The sequence below is a fragment of the Molossus molossus genome, unplaced genomic scaffold (genome assembly GCF_014108415.1).
Source record: "Molossus molossus isolate mMolMol1 unplaced genomic scaffold, mMolMol1.p scaffold_m16_p_17, whole genome shotgun sequence".
Lineage (NCBI taxonomy): Eukaryota > Metazoa > Chordata > Mammalia > Chiroptera > Molossidae > Molossus > Molossus molossus.
The window spans coordinates 31722373-31742370 of NW_023425352.1; the positions used below are offsets into that span (position 1 = coordinate 31722373).

General features: G+C 43.1%; 2 protein-coding genes across 2 annotated transcripts in view; one reads left to right on the top strand and one right to left on the bottom strand.

Moving 5' to 3' along the window:
- The first annotated feature begins 659 nt into the window (after positions 1-659).
- ANKRD1 (ankyrin repeat domain 1) lies at positions 660-9701 on the top strand. The gene is made up of 9 exons (XM_036265262.1): positions 660-919; positions 1564-1743; positions 2664-2801; positions 2928-3035; positions 4059-4157; positions 5665-5763; positions 5977-6075; positions 6179-6277; positions 8898-9701. Exons 1-9 carry the CDS (start codon positions 893-895, stop codon positions 9006-9008), a joined length of 960 nt encoding a protein of 319 aa, XP_036121155.1. The 5' UTR covers positions 660-892; the 3' UTR covers positions 9009-9701.
- A 7314-nt stretch (positions 9702-17015) lies between these two features.
- The window catches only part of RPP30 (ribonuclease P/MRP subunit p30), a 30210-nt gene continuing 27227 nt past the window's right edge, over positions 17016-19998 (bottom strand). Inside the window, exon 11 of the mRNA XM_036265960.1 lies at positions 17016-17196. Coding sequence (XP_036121853.1) covers positions 17087-17196 — 110 coding nt within the window. The 3' untranslated portion in view covers positions 17016-17086. The remainder of the gene's footprint in view (positions 17197-19998) is intronic.

The window sequence follows — 19998 nt, forward strand, 5'->3', positions numbered from 1 at the left end:
TTTGACAAGCGCCCATAAGTGTCTTCCACCCATCACATCTGAGAACTTTGGCTCTATGACCTAATCAAGGTCATACCGTTGCAAAGAACTGGTCTCATATAATCTATCTCAGGGCAAACTGGAATCTTTTTTGAATAAAAACTGTTCCAGTCAGTGTGCTGTTTTAGAAGACAGTGAGCATGTCATATGCTAATTATAGCCAGTGACGCCATCAAACAAAAGTGCATTACTGAATGCTTTCAATTTCTTATAATGATGGTGAGAGGGCATGTCATGGGGCCTTTTTAGCCCCAGACATCACTTCAGAGAATTCCAACAGATATAGACAAGGGCCATGGGGACTCGGATCCTTTCCTCCCGGGCTGTTTACCCATGGGAATAGGATGTCCCGAGGCAACACTTCCCCCAAGTGAAGTGCTGATAAGTCTGGTTATCAGAAAGATATTACCGGGAGTGTGATGTGCAGGGTATTTACATTTTCTTGATAGAGTTAGTCATATGAAGGCTGACAAAGAAGGAAAAGGGCAGTGCTGTGGTGCAATATCAGCCGGCAGCTGTCCCCGGGCTTCCCGATAAATAGGATGACTTGCATTGCTGAGCGGTGTGGTCACCGCCAGAGGAGTGGCCCTCTCACATTTCTTCTTGATTCACATATTCAGTGGGGTGCCTGTCATCTCCTCCCTCTCTGCTCCCCAGACACTGAGTCTGGGATGAAAATTCACCTGCCTCTGAGTTGGCCACGAGGGGGGCGGGGTGTTACTTGGGCTCCCAGGTTGGAAGATTATCTCACCGGCCCTGGCTATATAAGCTGCCTGGTGTGGAGGCGCACGGCAGGGCCAGCCCAAGCGAGTCGCCCCGCAGGAGAAAACACACAGACGGACTTCAGGCCAACATGATGATGCTGAAAGTGGAAGAGCTGGTACGTAAGACACACCATCTTGGCGCAATGAAAACTGGTCTGCTTAGCCTTGCTTTTCATTTGAAGACTGAAATGCCCTTTTCTTTCAGGTGTGCTGCACAGGTGCTCTGCAAATGTCAGAGAGGGAAAATGGTTGGTTTATGTGATGAAATAAGTGAAATTGTAAAAAGGAGCTGGCAGCAATGAATTTTCTACATATTCCTTATTTACTATCTTTCCCCCTGGTTTTATTACTAAAGTGGGGGATCACGTGCCATTATCAAAATGCCTTAGGGAAGCAGCTCTATGGCAAGAATGTGTCTGAACACTTTACAACTCAAGGCCAAGAGTTATCAAAAGTACCTAAGATGAAATTTTGTATAATCAGAGGGGGGTTGTGATTTTCTGGGAGAAATGTGACTGAGCGGATTAAAAGTGGATTTCAGCATATCAATCTAACCTAAGCCTTGATTTCACTGAGACCGCAGGACGAGCACCTGAAGGTAATCCCAGACCATCACAGCAATGCATGGCAGCTGAGGTCTGCCAGCTGCAGAGGCGGCTGTCGCCAGGGAGGACCAGAGACGTCCTGCAGCATCCTCTGCAGACAACGACCCCAGGTCAGGCTCTGCGACTTCTGACCCTGCCATCTCCTTCCCTCGTAGGTGACAGGGAAGAAGAATGGCAGTGGGGCCACTGGGGAGTTCCTTCCTGAGGATTTCACGGATGGAGAGTATGAAGCTGCGGTTACTTTGGAGAAGCAAGAGGACCTGAAAACACTTCCAGCCCACTCCGTGAGCCTTGCGGAGCAGCAGTGGAAAATTGAGAAACAACGAGAGGCAGAGGTAAGAACCTTCCGTGGAATCCACTAGTAGGAGGTTGGGGATGGAGAAGGGAAAGGAGGTGCCAAGCAGGAAGAAGCAAAGAGAGAAACAAAATAAATGCCACCATTCCAAAGATGTTTCTTTACCAAATATGAACTCTTAAAGAGGCAACATCTATTGGACAGGTTGTGGGAAAGAATTCTTGGGCAAGACTATGTCCTCCAGGTTCTGAATCAATGATTGAATGTTCTTTGACCATGTTGTGATTGACAGGCTTGGAAAGAGAAACGTGTCCAATAAATTTCTGATGTCATATGTGTCTAGTTAATCCCAAGCAAGAGACATCTTTTTCTCACTAATGTGATTTGTGGTCCATGGATCATTGTTTGACTGTGTCTACTATCTGTGTTGATAAGGTCCATGCTGCTGGGTGAATTTTCATTCCTTCCTACCTGCAGATAAAACATGCATGAGTTAGCTGTAGTCCCATGACACTGTGTTGCACGGGCTCTGCCTAGTGGACCGCTGGAAGAGATTGGCATTGATATTTCAAAGCTTAACAGTCATTATTGGATTCTTTTGGGTTAAAAAAAATTCTTGAGTATGATAAAAAAATTTCTGCAGAAATCTGGGGTTTGTTTGTGGCAGTAATTACAATATCATCACTTACAGACTAGATCCTATCTTCAATTAGTCAAAAACTGTTACTACATGCAAGAGAAGTGAAGAGGAAGGCAATTCGTTAAAAAAAATCAGACCCCTCCCCCCGCCAAATCCTTGAATAAGAAATCACTAAATAAAAACCAAACATTAATTTAAAAAAATTTTTGTGCTCAAACTGTTCACACACTTATCTCAGACCTTGCAGATTTTGTTTGGGCAGCACCAGAATGCTTGTCAGGAGAACTCAACGTGTTTTGAAATACGAGCTTCTTTTTCAGCTCAAGAAGAAAAAACTAGAACAAAGATCAAAGCTTGAAAATTTAGAAGACCTCAAAGTGATCATTCAACTGAAGAAAAAGAAAAAATACAGGAAAACGAAAGTTCCCGTTGTGAAGGAACCCGAACCCGAAATCATCGTAAGGGCGATTTGGTTGTGTGGCATTGCGTGTCCGGTGTGTGTGCGACAGGGGAATAAATATCTGTGCAGGGCTTGGCTGAGTGTTGGAACGCTCACGCTACCTCTCGCCCTATTCTGATTTTAGACAGAACCGGTGGATGTGCCTCGGTTTCTGAAGGCTGCCCTGGAGAATAAACTGCCAGTAGTAGAAAAATACTTGTCAGACAAGAACAGTCCAGATGCCTGTGATGAGGTAAGGCTTACACAAAGCACTGCAAAACCCAGCTCATTAATTTTGTGTTTCTTATGCTTTATTGCAGCCTTGCTAACATGGTGCCAAAAATCAGTCCACCTGAAACAGTTTCCCCAGCTGTGGCCACATATGCCAGCAGCACACCAGGAGAATACAGTGGTCCAAAAAGAAAAAAAAAAGCTGGATTAGTGTTATGGATTGAATCCTTTTCTTGCACTCATATACTTCTGGCTGATTTTTCACTCGTCTTGAACTTCTTAGATTCTTGGGATAGACTTTTAATAAGGGAAGGCCAACAAATGACCTTTGCAAAAAACATATTATTAGCATCATCTCTGATTGCACCCAAGCACATTAGCTCTAGAAAGGGGATTTAGAGATGGAAGTGCAACTGCTCTATCATTACTTTGCTCCTTGATTTTTAGCAGCTAATTGGCATTTTCTGGACCCCAGTTTCCTTATCTGTAAAAAGAGGGCACTGGAGTGAAATAATGCCTAAAGTTGTTGCAGCTTTAATAAGTCTATCCACCTGTTTGTATGAAGCCAATTTATCAGAAATCACTCATCCTTTTCATATTCTTTCCCCTGTGAGCTGAAATGAGGAATCATTTCTGAAGTTGAATTCAAAATGAGTCTCCCATTTTCTTAAAATGAATGGAATACTTTTTGATATTTAACTTAGCAACAGTCCCAGAGGGAAGAAGACTGTCTGATCTGCATGACAAATACTACACAAACAACGAAGGTGCAAACTACAAAGAGGGAAAAATCAAGTTCACACCCCTCGACCTAGACTTCTAGGCACTTAGAAATGTACATTGCAGGAAGCTCAGCTCTCAGCTGTAGGATAATTGTTCTAGTTCTGCAATTTTAGTGAATTTGACACTTTTAATTCATAAAGAGACACTCAAGTTTCTATCAATTAGGTCATCAGAGTCCCCAGACCCATACTTCTTAGAAAGGATTCACGCACATTTTTATATGCATTTCTCTCTCTCTTTCTTTTAATCTCCATTCTGACAGTATAAACGGACAGCTCTGCACAGAGCATGCCTGGAAGGACATTTGGCAATTGTGGAGAAGTTATTAGAAGCTGGAGCCCAGATCGAATTCCGTGATATGGTAAATATATTTGTTTGCTTGGAAATAAGCCAAAACGTATAGACTATATGAAGCTCGAGAAAAGCTACAATGAAACACTGGGCTGATTGGGTTGGAAATTGATCTCAGAGAACTAGGTGAAAGCTTATTTCTCCATACAAAGGAAAGGTGGGAGAGGAGACGAGGTCATGTGGCAAGTATTTTCTATACATACTGAAAAGGAGAGAAGTGTTCCAGGGAAAAGAAGGAAAGTGAAAGCTGTTGAGCAGAATTCAATATCCTCATCAGAGAGTTGGGTCATTATCAAGTCAGTAGCATTACTGAAAAGTAATACAGTCGACACTTGCCTTTCAACATCCTAGTCCTTCCATTATACACAGCCGTCTGTTCGTGGCCCCTTGGCTGACAGCAATGAATCGGAATTCTCTAGCTGCATGCCTTGTATGATAGATGTCGATTGCCATAGATGTGATTTGGGGCTAGACTGCATACTAAATGAATTGCATCTATGGAAAGCAGCTGCTATCCAGACCTCAATAATTCAGCTACTGTGATTTCTACAAAGACCACTATACAGCATATTTTATCAACTGAAATTGAGCTAGGAAATGCTTCATTTATTTAAATGCAGCTCAATTTGACTTTGTAGCAAGGTGGAAAAGGTATATGAAGACTCCAAAGGACTTGGCCAAAATTAAAACCCAAAAGACACACAGAAAAACAATGAAACAGACAATAAAGTTAGCATGGAAAGACACTAACATCATGAGTGTGGGATTTGAGAGGCCAGGGATATACCACGCCGAGCAGTGAAGAGGGGATAGTCTTTGAGTAAGGGCAGCGTGCAGTGACCACACATGATGATGGGGAGGGGCAGAGGCCATGCCAGCACAAAGGACAGCCGAGATCGGCAAGAGATGAGGAACATACAGGGACACAGGAAGAGGTGTCAGATCCAAATTAAAATCTTTGGAAGCAACTACTTTTATTCTGCCAGAATTTTAAAGCACATTTGTGTAGAACTTTTGAGTATATGTACTTGTCAAAAGTGGTTACAAATTCCAGGCAGATGTGGATTTGCAGACCTGTTCTACCATTTGCTGGTTGTATGTCCTTGGGTAAGAAATGTGAATCTTTTGGAGCCTTGTTTTTCTCATCTGCAAAATGAACACAGTAACACCTCCCTCATCATGTTGCCAGGAGGATGAACATGTCTGGGGTGGGCAGCACCATGCTGGCACCAGGAAATTCTCAACAAATTCTAGTTCTTATTCTTCTTAATAAATATTTATTAGATTAAGAGTCTCCTAATGAGGCACACAGCAGACACAGAAATATGCACTCCCGTTCACACACACACAGTTGAGCTAAAACAGTTGACACAATACTGTAGTTGGAATTGGGGAGCTAGACAGGGACAACCATTGTTACCAGGTGCCCTAGCAAAGCTGGTTGTTCCTGGGTCTTAGAAACCAAGGACCAGATTCTTCTTTATGTTAAGTCATGTCCTTTTACCCTCTGTGTATAGCTTGAATCCACAGCCATCCACTGGGCAAGCCGCGGAGGAAACGTGGATGTCTTAAAACTGTTGCTGAATAAGGGAGCAAAAATCAGCGCCCGGGATAAGGTATTTCTCTTCTTGCTACAGCGCGCCCCCACCCTCCTCCTCCCTCCTCTCCTTTCCCATTTCTCCTTTCCACCTTCTCCATCCTCTCTGCGGTCAGCGGAGAGCCAATACTGTGTGTAGGGTTCAACAGGGGCCCCCCAACCACTGGCCTTGGGGTCTGGGACAGCCTCGTCCTCACACCCAGCAAATCAATAGCCGTCTTGCATTTCCCAGCTGCTCAGCACAGCGCTGCACGTGGCGGTGAGGACCGGTCACTACGAGTGCGCGGAGCATCTCATCGCCTGCGAGGCGGACCTCAACGCCAAGGACCGAGTGAGTAGTCGGGCAGTCCGGCCTCCTCGCTCCACTCCTCGTTGATTCGGGCGCATTTCCGGGCCTGGGGCCCACGTTTAGCCTGTTCACTCTGCCTCTCTAGGAAGGCGATACCCCCCTGCACGACGCCGTGAGGCTGAATCGGTACAAGATGATCCGACTCCTGATTATGTATGGCGCGGACCTCAATGTCAAGAACTGTGTAAGTGCTCCAAACAAGGGACCCATTTACAAACGCGTATCTCACGGTCTCGAAATAGTCCCACAGCGGTCATATTTCAGGAGTCTCCTCTGATGGTTTAAATGCCCCTGTCCATTCCATCTGTGCGAGCCCTGGCAAAGACTGCGTGGCCTGGTCCGAGCCGGGGCCAGCCACAGTGCCTGCTGTGACTTCAGCATCTAATATGGTGTCTAGTAATTCTTTTAAAATCTGGTCGTGAAAATAAAAGGTAGTCAACTTGCTCACCTTCACAAACACAAGTGCAATCTGCCGAGGCATCCTAGCCGAGCAAGGCCTGGGTAGACAGGGACACAGACACTCACCGTTCCTGAAGTCTAAAATTCCAGTGGTCAGTGCAGCCAAGAGTCGGTTAACTCAAATGAATCAGTATATAATCCAAGTGGTTCTGAACCGTCCTCCCCTCCTCCCAGCAGTATGGTATGCTACCACTTTCGCCTGTATTTTTGAGATAATTTCCATCTATGCTCCACTTTGGTTTATCTGCACATCCCTCAAAATAATTTCCTATATTTAGGCCCTGAAAATGCTTGTATAAGTCCCTTCTACAAGTATGTATTAATTTAGTCTCATCTGTAAGCAGGGAACATAACCAACTTCTCATGGTCCCAAATTCCCAGGCAAACATCATCTAATATAAGCTTTAAAAATATCACCCAGAGGAAAAGTTGTAAATTACTGAAAAAATAACTTGAAAGCTTTTGGAAAATCACTTTAAAAAATGAAGGAAGAGAAAATTCCAGTGATCATATAATGTGAATAATTTCTTCTCCTTATTGTATTACTATGAGACAGAGAGGGAATATTTTATCATTAAAAAATAAATAAATAAACTGGCTCGGTGACAGCAACAAAGAATAAATGCAAGAACTAGAGACTTCTGCTTCGGGGGGGAACGTGCTAACGGCAGGATTCCCTCATCCCTGATACTGGAAATGGTCTTATCTAATAATTTAAATAAAGTATCAGAAAAAGAGCAGATTCGCTAAAATCTCCAAAGCTGCAGAAAATATGATGATTTTTTTTCAGGCAGTGAGACACTACCAGCAGAGATAAATAGCATGCAGATTTGGGGAGACTGTAAGTAGGCAGAAAATTAGGAGATAGATTTCAGTGGCGGGGAGTGCAAGGAATTTATAGAAGAGCCAAAAATATACAAATAGGGCTCAAAGTTCTGTGTATCAGATTCAGACTCAGGCATAAGGGTTCTGAAACTCTTAATGTCATTGACCCAGTGGATCAGTGTTCCCCCAAAAGACCAGTAAGCTATTGGACACCGTCTTGAAAGGGATTGGAAACAACACACATGTTATTATACTGTTGTCCAAACTGTCTTCCTGTCTGCCGCTAAGTGTTTCTCAAGGAAGATGCTATAGAGATGAGAAGTCCAGAGTGAAAGTGACAGGGCCACCAACTCAATATGCACAGGGGCCAGGCAGATCATATAATAACTTACGTGGGTGGTCGCGGGAATCTGTGCACATGACTTTTTTTTTTAGTCCTCACCCGAGGACATTTTTTGATATTTTGTTCAGATAGAGTAGGAGAGAGAGAGAGAGAAACATTGACGTGAAACGGACACATCGAGTGGCTGCCACCCGCACGACCCAACCAGGGCTGGGGACAAACTGCAACCAAGGCACGCGCCCTTAGTGGGAACCGAACCCGGGTCTCTCTGGAGCTCTAACTGCTGAGCCAAACCGGCCAGAGCTGTGCACATGACTTTGAAAGGTGGAGGCTCTTCCCCAATCCAGTCCACTGTTGCTCTGCGGAACCACAAGCATCCTGCTGCCAACTCTTCTGATTTTTTTCACAGATCACAAATTCAGTTGGGAAATCTCTTACTTTCCAACTGTTGACAATTAATTCTAACTTAAAAAACAACAACAACAAAAACCCCCTAAGCTCTGTTTGGACCCAAACGAAACAGATCTCTAGACTGATTTGCATCTCAAAGCTGCCAATTTGCAGTCTTGGGGTTAAAGAGAGACTTCTGAATGAATCAAGATGGAAAAATTTAGAACTTCTCTTATTTAAAGACAAGGTGACATGGTTTTAATTCCTGTAAATATCTTGAGACATATTCAAAAGGAAAAAAAAATTGGGGTCAAAAATTATTTATTCAGACATGTCATTGATGTCACCTCCAGAAAGATAAATTTCCTGGGAGAGAGCTCCAGGTAACTAGTTGTGAAAAATCTACCCGCTGGAGCAGCAATAGTACTGAGCAATAGCTGAGTATTTAAGCCAAGGTGTTGCAGCAGCTGGGTTGCCACCAGTTTTTATCAACCAAGGAATGATTTTCCAAACGGATAGGAACTGGGGATTTTTATTAATACCTGAACTAGTCCTATAGGAAAACAAAAACAAAAACAAAAACATTGCTAATGTGAAATGCCAAAAGCATTCCCGCGAGAAACAGTGAAGACTGGTTTGAATATAAACTGCAGATCGCTCACAGAGGAAGCCTAGAACACTTCCATACCATACACCCATCCATCGCCGCATTAACACACGGGGAGAGGGGATGCATTCATAGATGCCTCCCATCTGGAAGTCAAATTCCTTCATCTGTTTTGATTAGGCTGGGAAGACCCCGATGGATCTGGTGTTACGCTGGCAGAATGGAACCAAGGCGATATTTGACAGCCTCAAAGAGAACTCCTACAAAACCTCTCGCATAGCTGCCTTCTAAGAGAAACCACCACAGGCTTGCACCGGCTGCTCCGCACCTGGCACCTGCGTTTGGAAGGCACGGCCCGGAGAGGAGCAGCTGAGTTAGAAAACCCAGCTTCCCCTTGTCCACCTGTGGTCAAGCTGCACCTTATCAAGTTTTGAGAAAGCATGGGATAGAGGCGTTGACATTTCCCTTAGCAAAACTCACTCTATTTATTTGTATTTATCCCTGTCTATTTATTTATTTATTTTTACCTGTACTCCAGTACCACTGCTGCTCAGGTCCTCTGTGCTCATCGCCTTGGTGAGCAGAGCTTCATCTGTACACAACACTCCAGAGCCTTCTTAGGAAGGTCTTAACCCAGGTCAGTGAGCAGCTCTCGGTGGCTACGGACACCTCACTCACGTAGGCTGTTTCAGGGTGTTTTTTGAAGACAAAGGTGGTTATTGCCGCCCTCTCTTCTCCTGAATTTTTATTCCCGAGGTCCGAGGCAATGGAAAGCAAAGAGTGACGGACAGAGTAGAATGGCAGAGATTCTGCGAGGACAGGAAAGCCTGGCATTTCTTAGCAAGCCACGCGCTGTGCCAAGGTGAAGCGAAGGTCGTGAGTGTGATGGAGTGCCGTGGGGGGAGTGGCCACGGGGCCACGAAGAATGGGATTTGCTTAGAAGGACAAAAGTAATGGCAAATTGTAAATGTGTAAATGTATATGGTGTCGTATGTATATTTTATATTCATAATAAAAGCAAACAAATTCTAAACCTTTTTCTAAGTACTTCTAGAAGTGAAAAAGGCCCTGTAGATGGGGTTTAGCCCTCCAAGATGTTCAGATGAGGACCGTCCTGTAGAACAGTACTTCTCAGTATTTAATGTCTACAGATCACAGATGCAGATTCTGATTCTGCCAGTCTCAGGTCGGGCCTGAGATTCTAGAGCAGCGGTTCTCAACCTGTGGGTCGCAACCCCTTCGTGGGTCGACCGACCTTTTCACAGGGGTCGTCTAAGACCATCGGAAAACACATATTTCCGATGGCCTTAGGAACCCAGACACCGCTCCTCTATCCGTCTCCAGGCGGGTCCGCCCACATGCAGATACGCCCACATACAACATGAGGAACTGTATTAAAGGGTCGCGACATTAGGAAGGTTGAGAACCACTGCTCTAGAGGTTGCTGGTTTGCCACAACCACACCTTGAGCAGCAAGGTTGTGAAAACCATCAAGATGCAAAGTGGTAAATTCTTCTGGCCCCAATGATGGGGGAAAGAGACCTCTGGTGGGCAGAAGGTTTACTGCAAGTGAAACAAGGCTCCTTAAGAAGTTCCATCAGGGGTGGACTGACTGAGGTTTAACAATCATTGTGGACAGCCGCTGGCAGTGTCAAAGGCCTCTCAGAAGAAAACACACCTGGTGAGTAACTCTGACCTCCAAGGGTTTTGTTGCCAGGTGTTGGACCTGTGATGAGAGAATCAGAGTGTCCTTGCCCTGCCTTCCTGGAATAGAGGTATACTAAGACATAAATAATCAGAAATAAATATCTAGTAAATATCTATGATAAGTACAGTGAGGTAAAGAATACAGAGTTCTGTGAGCCTGAGAGGTGGCGGCATATCATGTGATGGGGTGAGGGGACTTCTACAAAGACTTCTTTGAGGCGGTGGCTTTCAGGGGAGTCTGAAGGATGACCTGGAGTCGGTCAAGCACAGACCTTCCAGGCAGTAGAGGGAACATGGGAAAAGGCAAGATTATGGGAATAGTGTGGCACTTGAGGAAATGTATGAAGGCCAACGTGAAACACCAGCACTGGTATCCCCTCCCCCCAAAAGCTCACTCCTGACAGGATCATACACATAAACCCCTTAGCTATGCCCCTAACACTTTGAGAGGACTCAGGCAGAGTCTCTGACCAGGCCTTCCAGATAGCTGGTCGTGGACACATAGGAGGTCTGAAGTATTTTTTAACCTTTTCTATCTAGTCTGCTAACAATCCAGAGTTAACTTCCCAGGGAAACAGCTTCTTTCTGTCTCCCTCCCTCCCAATGCCCTTGACCACCCCTCTGCCTCCCTCTAGGGTCCTGGTTCTATCCTCTCAGATCCTAAGGCTCAAGGTTCTTCCATTTCTTCCAAGACGCACCAACAACACAGGCAACATTTCTCTTACCAGTACAGATGTCTCACACGGCGTCATTTCGGTGTGTTGTTATGTGACCAAGTCCTCTCTATGACTTCCTCAAGTCCCCCCCCCCCCACCCCAGGAGCTGGGAGGGTAAAGGAGAGAAGAGACGCCGAGGTTAAAACACTTTCGTGTTGCCACATACAAAGATTTGCACTAGTACAGAGGTACAGATGGCATGGAAAACGTCCCGCGGAGCAAGGACACTCAGTGAGCTCTGCTAAACGAAAGATAAACAGTTCAGGCAAAAATGTCAAGTTCTCGTCCACAGGAAGTCAACTTTTATAAGCTCCTTCCTTGTCTGCCCCCGAGCCAGCTCTTTGTCCACAATCTGCCTGTTGTCTTGTGTTTTCTCAGTGAATGGAACATTCCTTTGGCCAAGAGACTTCTGGAACTTGTTCTTTTTTTTTTTTTTTTATCCTCACACGAGGACATTTTTCCATTTTTTGTTCAGATAGAGCAGGAGGGAGAGAGAGGAAGAGAGAGAGAGAGAAACATCGACGTGAAGGGACACATCGAGTGGCTGCCACCCGCACGACCAACCAGGGCCGGGGACAAACTGCAACCGAGGTGCGTGCCCTTAGCGGGAACCGAACCCGGGTCTCTCTGTACTGCAGGTCGACGCTCCAACCGCTGAGCCAAACCGGCCAGGGCTGGAACTTGTTCTTGACATTCTCTTTCCCTCACCCCTCTTTCAACCCACCATGATGTCTTCTTACTAAATATACTGGTCTGTAATCCGTCCACTTCCTCCCATCCCAGGGGCCACTCCCTTGGTTCAGATCACCACGGATTGCTCCCGGGATTACTCAATGGCCCTTGCTGGGATCCCAGCCTCTGGTTTACTTTCCTCCAGTCTGTTCTTCAAGTTGCAGCTAGAGGGATTTTTCTAAAATGTAAATCTGGCCAAGTCATTCTGCCTTTTAAAATTCTCCAGTGCCTTCCCATTTCTCCTTAATGTTTGCTGAAATCCTTCAAATCCGACCACTGTTAACTCTATTGTCATCTATTTCTCGTTACTTTGCTAGTGCTCAACTCTAAGTGTCAATTCTACGAATTGTCAGTTCCTCAAAAACTCCTGGCACTTGCTTTTGTTTCTCCATGCTGTGCAGTTCTCTGGGTCTTCTTCTCCCTACCCCCACCCCACCGCATAATTTCTCCTCGTTCTTCCTTCGCGTGAGCTGCATTTTGTCCCAGAAACCTTCTGGACCTTTACTTAGACTTTGTTATTCTTCCCAAGTTTGTTCTTGCTGTACTTTTTTCTCCAGGTCATAACATCTATCATACTGTCCCCCAAATGAAACACTTCCTCTCTTCCCTTGAATGAGAAACGCATACTCATAAAGTATTAAGCCAATTATAGAGATGAATGAGAAAAGCAAACATCACATCAATAATCCTAATTTCATGGCACTCTGATTTTTCTGTGCACATTACATATGGGCACTGTATATTTAATTTTATAATTTTGTTTTTAGTTGAACCTAGTCTATATATCTTTATAAATGGTATTCTTATGTTGCAATGTACAATGCAACATTTAACTAATCCTTTTATTATCAGGCGTGTAGGTTGCTTCCATTTTCCCATTATTTTAGACATTGCTGCAATGAACATCCTTATCCATGCACCCTTTATGCCTAAACTGTTTCTGGAGAAATACATTTACAGGAGTATCTGTAAGATTGGTATCCAATTATACTCCTTCCATGTCATTGCCTTTCCCCACAATCATGAAAATACTCATTTTATAAATCTTTTCAACCTGATCAACAAAAGAGAAATCTATTTTTGATAACTTTTGCCTGATTACTAAAAAGTTCAGCATCTTCATGTTTACTGAGCATTTGTTGGGGTCAACCGTCTTTGCCCAATTTTCTATTAAGTCAGCTTCCCTGGAAACACTTGAAATGAGGATTCCTGTGATTTATTGAGAATAAATAGGACAGAGCGGGGGAAGAAAAGAGGCAAATATGTGATTTCAAGAGAAGTCTCTCTTCAGCCCAACCCCAGGGAGCTCAGGAGCATAACCTGCACAGGTGGGCCAACCGCAAGGGATAGGAGCGAAACTTCCCAGGCATCTCTGGGTAAGGTGTCCCATCATCCAGGACAATCCTCTAGAGAAGGACGAAGAAAAACCATTCAGTCCCACCGTCAGGTGCACCAGCCTGGTAAAGGGATCTGGGTGGACACTAACAGCATTTGGCACATTGGGTATGTTTTTTTTGTTTGTTTTTATCCTCACCCGAGGACATTTTTCCATTTTTTTGTTCAAATAGAGTGGGAGGAAGGGAGGGAGGGAGGGAGAGAGAGAGAGAAACATCGACGTGAAAGGGACACATCGAGTAGCTGCCTCCTGTGTGACCCAACCAGGGCCGGGGACAAACTGCAACGGAGGTACATGCCCTTAGAGGGAACCGAACCTGGGTCTCTCCAGTCCGCAGGCCGATGCTCTAACCGCTGAGACAAACCGGCCAGGGCACATTGGGTGTTTTTTAAAAAACAGTTTCTTAAAAGATAAGGATGCTAAACCTGTCTGGAATATGCACTGTATATGTACGTTCCTAGTAGTGCTTTTCTAACAGGTATTTTTATAGAGATAAGTCAATCAAGTTTTTGTTTTCTGGCTTTGATGACCACATTTAGGTCTTTCCTAATCCAAACCTATTATTTTTAAAACTTACATTTCTCTCTATTTTACAAGTTTTGTTTTTTTAAAAAATGTGTATCTTTAATCCACCTGTATTTACTATGGGTGTATATACGGGTATGAGATGGGGAGAAGACTTTTTCCCTAAACAATAGAATGATAGCTGATAGGTAGTAGGTACATTGTACAAGACAGGTCCTGCTGAGCCTTCCACTGATATTAATCTACTTAACCCTTGCAATAATGCCACAGGTAGGGAGAACAGATAAAGGAAGTGAGGCAAGTGGTTACGTAATTTGCCCAAGGTCACAGGTGGTTAAGTACCAGCAAGTTGGCATTTAACACAGGCCATGTCTTCAGTCTGCACTGCCCTCCCGCCTGGGCAACCCACTGTGCCAACACCACTTACCGAACAACCCACCATTTCTCCGAACCGGAGTGGTTCTGGACTCCAAACTCCTTCACTGATCTGTGAGAATTTCTGCGCCACTTGTGCACTGACTACGAGTTCTGCTGTCCTCTGTAACAGTGAGCAGTTCAAGTTCCCCCCACTGTTCTACAAAATGTCCGGGCTAGTCTAGTATTTATTCTTTCAAAACACCGAGTCTAAAAACCAAGCACATACACAAGCAAACAAAAACATAGACACTTTGTTTGGATTTTGTTAAATTCCTAGATTTAGGGGAGTATTTGATGTCTCCTTATCCAAGAAAATAGAAGGTCTCCCTCCACATATTCCAGTCTTTTTTAATTTCCCTTATTTTCATTTAAGTTTTCTTCATAGAGGTCCTATACATTTCCTGGTAGTTTATGTCTTTCTGAATAGGGTCTTTTAAATTTTTTTCTTTATTGATTTGAGAGAGGAAGGGAGGAGAGAGCGACAGAAACATCGATGAGAGAGAACATTGATTGGCCGCCTCCTGCATGCCCCCCACTGGCGATTTGGCCCACAACCTGGGCACGTGCCTGACTGGGAATCGAACTGGCGACTTTTTGGTGCGTGAGTCGATGCTCAAATACTGAGCCACACTAGCCGGACTGAATAGGGTCATCTTTTAAAATGGTTATTTTCTAAAACATCACTGTTAATTAAAACTACTAGCTTTGTCTATTTATTTTGTAACTGGCCTCTTTGCTGAACTTTTATTAAAGGCATGGCCATCTTGCTACACCTCACTCAGCAGTGGCTTATGTTCTAACAAGTACACATCAGAAGGAAACCTGCTGGCTGCTATTCACTGGTGACCGACAATCCTGCCCTAGTATTTTTTTTTTTTATCCTCACCTGAGGACATTTTTTCATTTTTTGTTCAGATAGAGTGGGAGGGAGAAAGAGGAAGTGAGAGAAACATCGACGTGAAAGGGACACACTGAGTGGTTGCCACCCGCACGACCCAACCAGGGCCGGGGACAAACTGCAACCGAGGTACCTGCCCTTAGCGGGAACTGAACCCGGTCTCTCTGGACTGCAGGCCGACGCTCTAACCGCTGAGCCAAACCCGCCAGGGCCTGCCCTAGTATTTTGAACAATGAGATAAGCACGTTTTCATAAATAAAAAGCAGGCACCATCGCAAAAACATAATGCATTTATAAACTAAAAAGCACTTGTATTTCTAATCTTTTCCAGTTGCTCCTATTATATATAGTTATATCTATAATAACTTTACCTCGTTTCGAATATAACATTAAAGTCCTCAACATTATATCTGGTGCACACTTACGTGTGCCAGTCTTTTAAAGAACGGTCAAAGCCTGTTCTTGGGAGTATGGATGCATTGATGAGAGCTCCGCAGATGTTTTTCTCGAGTACCTGTCTCTTTAAAGAAAGAACTTCAGACTAGTAAATCAGTCCAAGTGCAGAATTTTTACTGGATTTCCCCCAAATCTTAGTTATCCCGTTCACACCTTCTTTGACAGCAGTTTTGAAATGATGCTTTTTCAAACCTTTCAAAAGCATCAACTTCAGTTTTCCTGGAAATTCTTCTTTTGCCCCACATGGTTCATCAGTTCTCATAATTTTTAACTAAGTTGTATAATTGTCGAATGCTAAATACAAGGGCACAAAGACTTGTGAATAAACACACACCTAACTTTTGGGACGCCAAGCAGGGACTAGGCAGAAGCAAGCTGTCACTCCTGGCACGGGGGTTGGTAGCAGTGGCCGCCAGCTTATGGGGTAGGCTCATTCATCACATTGCGCGAGTGGTAGTCAGTAAAAAATGCTTTATTTTAGAATCATTGTGGTTAATATATACAATACATAAATATATACGAACATATTGTTGCTTAAATTTTAAATCTGGAGTACATTTTAGGTGTTATCAAATGCCTTGTTAGCATTTAAGGTGATTCTGATTTTTCCACTTGACCTATTAATATTACATAGTACATCAAAAAGAACTTATATATTCTGATTCCTAGAATAATTCTCATCTTGTCATGGTACACTGTTTTGATGGTTTCCCTTTACCAATATGTTATTTAAGTATCTATTTTCATAAATGAGATTGATATAAAGCTTTCTCTTTTTGAAATGATCTTTTCTCTGGCTATCCTTTTTCTCAGAGAATTATTTGTATCAATACAGCAAAAATGCAATTATTTGGAAAAAGAAAAGGCTACTTCTACCCAGTATAACAGTCCTGCTCTTAATTGCTCGGATATTCTTAATACGACTATCAGGGAAATCAGTACGAGGTCTCAGGGGCTTCCACGTCAAAGGAGAGAATCCTGTCTCAAGGACACAGGTGGCGAGCAGCAGAGGGGAGGCCGAGTGGTTTCAGGGGCACTTCCCTCTCCTTCCGCAAACTTATAGCAAGTTCTTCTAGAAAGAACTCTGGCTTGAATATAATAAAAGAGAGGCTTAAAACAAGAACAGATCAACTAAAAGCCCACAAAAATAACCACTTTTTGAGTAGTGGGGTTAAAAAAATAATGTACAACTAAAGCAGAGCTTGCTTTTAAATGAACAAAAAACATTTTGAGTCTCTTGAAACATCGAAACATCTCCTTTAATTATACCTGTCGTTTTATCACTTACACAAAGAATATAAACTAGTCTGTTTTTCTCTTACATCTAAATTCATTAAGTTCAGTCTTTTTTAAAATGCTTCACCAGGTTTCGTTTGTTAGTTTAAAGGCCTGCATATAAAATCGTTTTTATAGACTACCGATTTCTAGCTCCATGTGCAAACAGGAAACTGCACAGAGGTTTGATTTCTGTTGTGGCTGATGGACTCGGACAAAGGGTGTTGACAGAGACTGGGAGACCCTTTCAGTCTTCACACTTGGCTTTTTTGCAAGCTGGAAGAGAATCATCATTTCCTTCTGATGGCCGAGGTTTCTTCACTGTGGAAATAATTCCAAAAGCAGTTTTCCTAGTTTCTATAAAATGGAGAAGGAAACCACAGTGCTTGAGGTTAAGACATGATTTAAAGAGGTAGTTGAACATGCTGCTTTGACATACAGCACTAGTAAATGATAAAACCACCACAAAATACTGAGTGCTGATGCCATTTACTGTTATTACCCTTCCCCTGCCCCAAATCTCCATTCCTGAGGATTACTCCAAGGGTAAGAGTACAGGCCAGGTTATCTCTAATGGCTCATCCATGCACCTTATATAGCCAGGACCCCAGTCATAGGCCCTAGTCCTGCAAATGCTTTACGTATGGGAGGGTGGATGAATCATGACAGCGAGTACAACAGTCAGTTGTATTTCTCCATGGCCGTGTGTGTGCTCACTTCATTTTACAGCACGTACCATCTCTGTCTTCCCCATCAGAGCTTCGATGTACCTCTGAAGAAGCAACCATGTTTACTGTATTGCCAGTATCCAGCAATGCCTGGTTATGTAATAGGTATTCAATAAATACTTGAGTAATGAAGAAAATAAAATTCATGTGTTTAATGATCTCATACATTGGTGATGATGGATACAAGAAAATAGTATTATTAGATGTGTAGGTGTGATTTACAGCAAAGTTCAACTTAAATTTAGCCAACCTCTAAAAATCTCCCAGTGGGCCAGGCACTGTGTCATCTGTGGAGGGTACTTTTCCTACTACACATAAGTGCATGAGAGGAAATGTAATAGGAGTGGAGGTATCCACAGGAATTAACTCCTCCTGGATAAATCAAGGAAGGTACCATAAAAGACGAGACCCTAGAAATAGGAGGGGGGGGGAGTATTCCGTTGCAAAGGCAAGGAGAGAGAGAGGTAAGGAGAACCTAGTTAGGGGGAATACATGGCTGGTGTGAAGGAGGAATGTGAAAAAATTAGGAGGCATTGAGGCTGGCAGAGTAGCTTGTGAAGAGCCACAATGCAAATGAAAGGAGGCCGAAACTCAGTGCTCAGGAAGTGGGGGCGCTAGAGAGACCCCTAAGCCATGAGAGAGTAGAATCAAAAGAACTCACTGAACATATATTTAGTGAAGAATTATTTCTTGGTCAGCGGTTAGAGCGTCGGCCTGCAGTCCAGAGAGACCCAGGTTCGGTTCCTGCTAAGGACACATACCTCGGTTGAAGTTTGTCCCCGGCACTGGTTGGGTCGTGTGGGTGGCAACCACTCGATGTGTCCCTTTCACATCGATGTTTCTCTCTCTCTCTCTCCCTCCCACTCTATCTGAACAAAAAATGGAAAAATGTCCTCGGGTAAGGATAAAAAAAAAAAAAAATTTCTTATTTCAAGTAATAAAAATAAAGTCAATTTTAAAGGGTTAAGCATTACCTTTTCATTTGTTAGGATTAACTTAACTAGTCTACTATATCTTTGCTAGTTATTTTAAAATATAAAAAAGACAAAACTGCTTTTAAGGTCATTAAAATGTCAACATAATCAGAGAGCCTCAAAATAAATAGAAATTGCCAATGATTTCCATTTCCCCGAGTGAAAAATGTTGCAGTTAGGGATGTTTATTTGTATCACTATGGTCTGAGTAAAAATCTAAAAATCAATTGAATGAATAAAAAATATAAAAATTAAATTGTGAAAACCAACACTTTGTAATAAAACAAAATGCATTTAGTTTCAAAATTCTTTTAGTTCCATTTCAGTAATGGTCTCTTTTTTTAATTACATGAATATTTAGTTCATTTAAGCTGGCAATTATAAATAAGACCTTTATAGTTATCGGATAAAGTAACTCTTTTAGTATAAATCTTTTGGAAATACATTTATTTTTGTAATAGTAAGAAATTATATTTGTATAGGGCTTTAGTTTACAAAGTGTTTTCACACATACTATTTCCTTCACTCATCCTGTCAAGGAAAATATACAACTACCTCTCAAGTACTTATGGATGAGTGCGCTATTTTTTCACGAGGAGTTAAGGTGGTGTCCCCAACAGGTCCATTGTGGTCCAATGTCTGACTGAGAACACCAACCTGGTAACCACTGGCTGAAGCCTCTGGCCCTGAACCACTTTCTTCTGTCCCTTCCCCACAACCTGACAATTGTTATTCACTAGTTTCTGGAAACCTATAGGACCCTCTAATTCTGATTCCCTGTAGCAAGACTTCTAATGTTGAAGGCAGGTAGTGTGTGTCCCAAATGTTCTGTTTTCCAGGTATCCATTCCTGCAATGCTCTCAGTATGCCTCTCGAGGAGGTTTCCAGATGCTCTAAGAACCTATTACCTGTCTTCTGGTGGTGCTCCAGCGCTTTGCTGTCCTTAAATGTGGCACTAAGGATGACAGAGAAGCCAGCTGGGATGTCATCAGTGCAGAGGACAATACTGAGACTTTAAATCCCTTTGCCTCAGAATCCTTTCCTTCTTCTACCATAGCCTAAGGCTAAATGAGCAATCTTAGGAATATACCACACTACCGTCTTAGACTGATCCCAATGTCAACTAAAACCAGGGTGACTATCCTCTGTGTGTGGTTAATTCTGCAGGGACAGCAAGCATAGACTAGTAATGTCCTGGGCACACTAGGATGAATGGTAATGCTACCTGAAGTCCCCAAGTCTTTTAGTTTAGCTCCTATAAAAGCCTAGCTTTACATATATTCTATGTTAAATAGTTCAGTTTTTTATTTTTATTTCATTTAAAAAAAATTTCAATCCATCTTGAGGAAGAAATTTTTCTATTTTTTTTAAATAAACTTCTTTTTTTTGGGTGGTACATGCCTATAGGGGGAACCGAACCCGGGACTTTCTGGTCCGCAGGCCGAAGCTCAACCGCT